The 3405-nt window shown below is 52.6% G+C and overlaps 1 protein-coding gene across 1 annotated transcript in view; it reads right to left on the reverse strand.

Moving 5' to 3' along the window:
- Nucleotides 1-879: 879 nt before the first annotated feature.
- The window catches only part of C2CD2L (C2CD2-like), a gene marked incomplete at its 5' end in the record, with an annotated part of 9658 nt that continues 7132 nt past the window's right edge, over nt 880-3405 (reverse strand). Inside the window, 3 exon segments of the mRNA XM_010020111.1 lie at nt 880-947; nt 1188-1397; nt 2856-3138. Coding sequence (XP_010018413.1) covers nt 880-947; nt 1188-1397; nt 2856-3138 — 561 coding nt within the window.

Genomic DNA, 3405 nt, shown 5'->3' on the forward strand with positions numbered 1-3405 from the left:
AATACCCGCCACAGAAACACCCGCTGTTTGAATGTGGTGGACTGGGATTACTTGAAGAAAGGAAATACTGGATGCAGTCAAGAAAGGCTCCTTCTACTACAAGAAACCTTTTCATCAGTGAAACATATAAACTCTTGCCTCTTTCTGCCACATGGCTTTAGACTTGACGCTGCCCTTTCGCTAGGGTCACCACATTCCTCACTCCCCATCCCCATCATGGTACCAGTCCTCAGTGAGAACCACATAAGCACGAGAGGCCAGGCACCCCACAGATCTGGAAGGCAGCCCTGCCCAGCAACACTCCCAACCGCCCCGAGGGAAAGGGTTCTGCTCATACAACGGCCAGTGCACGCATGCATCATGGCCTGTTCCCCATTTGACGACGCAGATGTGGAAGGAAGGCTGCATCATAGGGTGGCAGCGCCAACAGCACCAACCAGATGTTCTTGCAAGGGTCCAGGCTTCTACAAAAACTTGCCTGGTCATTAAACTTCCTTCTTAGAGGCTCCTTCCTTCATCTGCATAGCACAGAAAGCAGGCATCCTTCAGCACTGTCGGAAACAGAGCTGTTCCAAGAACCAAGAACCGCAGAGCCAAGAACTGCAGCTCATTCTCCCAACAACTCACAGCCTGGGAACACACTGCACCGTGCCTCGGTCAGATTACAGGCTCTGCACCACGCAGAAGCAACAAAAGCATTTAGATGGCCAGAGACTGCATCATCCTCTCCCACTAGAAGAGCCGTGCGAGGCTACATACCATGATTCTCAGCAACATAGCTAACCCAGCAGTTTCTCCATCTTTAACTCTGAGCGTTGCCACTCAAGAGCCTCCCCACTGCCCCCTTCCCTCCAGGACGCACCCAGCAACACCAGACGGCTACACGGGCAGAGTCGCTTCCACAGCTCCTGGGATTTCCACCAGGATTAGCATACCGCCTGGATTTTCTGGGAGAGTGCAGTGGGATATGACAGTCAGAAAGGGCTAAGCCAAGGCAGATGAGCAGCCTAAGCCCCAGCTTCGCCACCTCTGTTCCCCAAACGGCATAAAGCACCGGGGGCGTCTTCCCTTGGCCGAGGTTGAAAGGAACCGGACCGCAGGTCACAGATACCATAGAGTGGGAAGACAAGAGACTAGAAAAGGACCTCTGCACAATCTTTACAGCTGCTCCCTCCTTCAGTTCTCACCTGCCGTCGCGCTGTCGTTAACTTTGGGTTTGGATTTAGACTTGAAGGAGAAGCGCTTGATGAGGCGACGGGAGAAGCTGCCAGCTTTCTTCCCGGCAGTGGAGTCAGTGGCAACATTGGACAAGTCATCGTGTGACTGGCTTAGGCCCGCTTCCTTCTGCTTGCTCCTCCTCCGGAAGATGAGCTTGGTTCCACTCCGAAGAAAGCTAACTACAGAGACGGAAAGGAAGGAGATGAAAATCATGACAGTATCCTGCCCTGCCAAGTCTCGGGGGCAACATCGCACCCGGCCGTTCTCTGATGTGCAGCACATATGTCTTCCACCCTGAGCAACGGAAGCGCACAGCAGCTCAGCAAATCCCAGCTCCCAGACACATGGCAAAAATCTGCATTCAGGACAGACCACAATACCAACAAGCGGCTTCGCTAAGCGCACCATCACAGATCCCCTCTGAGTAACTTTCCTTTTACACAACGATGTCCTCCCTGCAGCGAAAGTGTGCAGAACTGTAATAGAAAGCTAAGACTCATATGAAGGGAAAACATGTGAGAACATCTGCATGTGGTGACACCGTGAGAAACACACACCAGGGAAAAGGACTCTTGGACCAGCTCGCCTCAAGGAGACCTGGGTTAGCCAGTGATCAAGCCACCAGAGAGACTGCCCCCAGTTTCATGAGATGCTTGAACCTGGAGACAAATGATGGCAATGGACAGTGACTCACGTGGGCAGAATGGGATGGAGATGCTCGTCGCTGTTAGCCCCGAACAGCTGCCAGGTGTAAAAAGGCATATCCGCAACCTGCACGCCATACAAAGCTGCAACGGTATTTCCTACAGAGGGGGCTTGCTTTCTGTTTTTCTTCCTTTCCCACCTGCCATGTCTCTCAAGAATCAGGGCCACAGGCCTTTCTACCCACTGACATGCAAACAAAGGGTCAGTCACCACAGTTCAAACCGTACCCAGTTGTACCAGGGTACACCCTCCCAAAACTTGTCCCGCTCTCATATTCTCAGCAGTCGAGATTTTGGCTGGTGCTCATTTACATAAGTTTGCAGCTAAGTGAAACTGTCACAAACTGTGACAAATCCAAGGTGCGCCATTCACCTAAGCGACGCAAGCCCAGGAAGTCTGGAACAGCAGCTTGGTCGGAACAGGAGGCCCACTCCGTTATTTGAAAATGGAGAGTTCATGTGGACATCCTACGGTACAACAGGTCAGAAGCACAACTTAACAGAGAAAGAGGGAGGGAGTCGAGGCCTGTACAATCCACACTGTCAGCCAGCCTCCGTTTCTATGCTAGAGGCAGCCAAATTCAGAGGAGGAATCATTATTTACGGACATGTGCCTGATGTGTGGTCCTGAAGCCTAGGGAGAGAAAACAGGTTCTCACAACCATGCAAACCGCGGAGGGGGCAGAGAGCACAGGACCCGGACAGAGAGCACAGAAACTGAAAAGGCCACAGCAATTGGACACCTCCAAACAGAGGAGTATGGAACCACTCCAGCAGGAAGCATCTAAGAAAGGCAGGCTCTTCCAGGCTCTGGTAGAAGCCACTCTTCGCTGTGCTGAAAGCTGGTTCCAACCCCCACGCTCGGACAGGGAACTCTGACAGTACTTAGTCCTCCAGACTAGTGTTAGCTACCATCTACTGGTTCACCCTTACCTTTGTGATCTTTCAAGCTCCTGGTCTCAAGTGCTCCCGTGGAGCCAGTTTCCGACTCAACATCTTCCACCGACGGCCTCTCGGAGATGTCCGACCGCGTTGTCTCATCCAGCTCCTGACCAGCTCTTTGTCCAGACGGTGACGATTCTGGCAGCTGTGATGATTCAGTAGAATCGTGCATCCACTCGCCTGTGCCCTCTGCCACAGAATCCCCGTATGCTGTGGCCTCCAGGGATGCAGCGTAACCCAGAGAAAGTGCCATTTCATCTTGAGCGATAGGTACCTGGAGGGGGATCAGAGGGTCAGACAGACGGGAAGACAAGGTTTAAAAGGATCGCGCTCATCTCCCTTCTTCCATCTACATCTACATATGGATGCTCAGGCTCCGATCATCAGAGCTAGACAGCACAACTGTCACTTTTTTGCTAAAACATACTGGAATGTGGCCAATTCCAAAGCATTCTGCGGCACCTCCCTCGCTCCCTCAGGCAAGTCCAAGGACTCCACGAGGTACCCAACCGGCTACCGCAGGAGCCTCCCCTTTTTCGCA

The sequence above is a fragment of the Nestor notabilis genome, unplaced genomic scaffold (genome assembly GCF_000696875.1).
Source record: "Nestor notabilis isolate BGI_N333 unplaced genomic scaffold, ASM69687v1 scaffold21948, whole genome shotgun sequence".
Taxonomy (NCBI): domain Eukaryota; kingdom Metazoa; phylum Chordata; class Aves; order Psittaciformes; family Psittacidae; genus Nestor; species Nestor notabilis.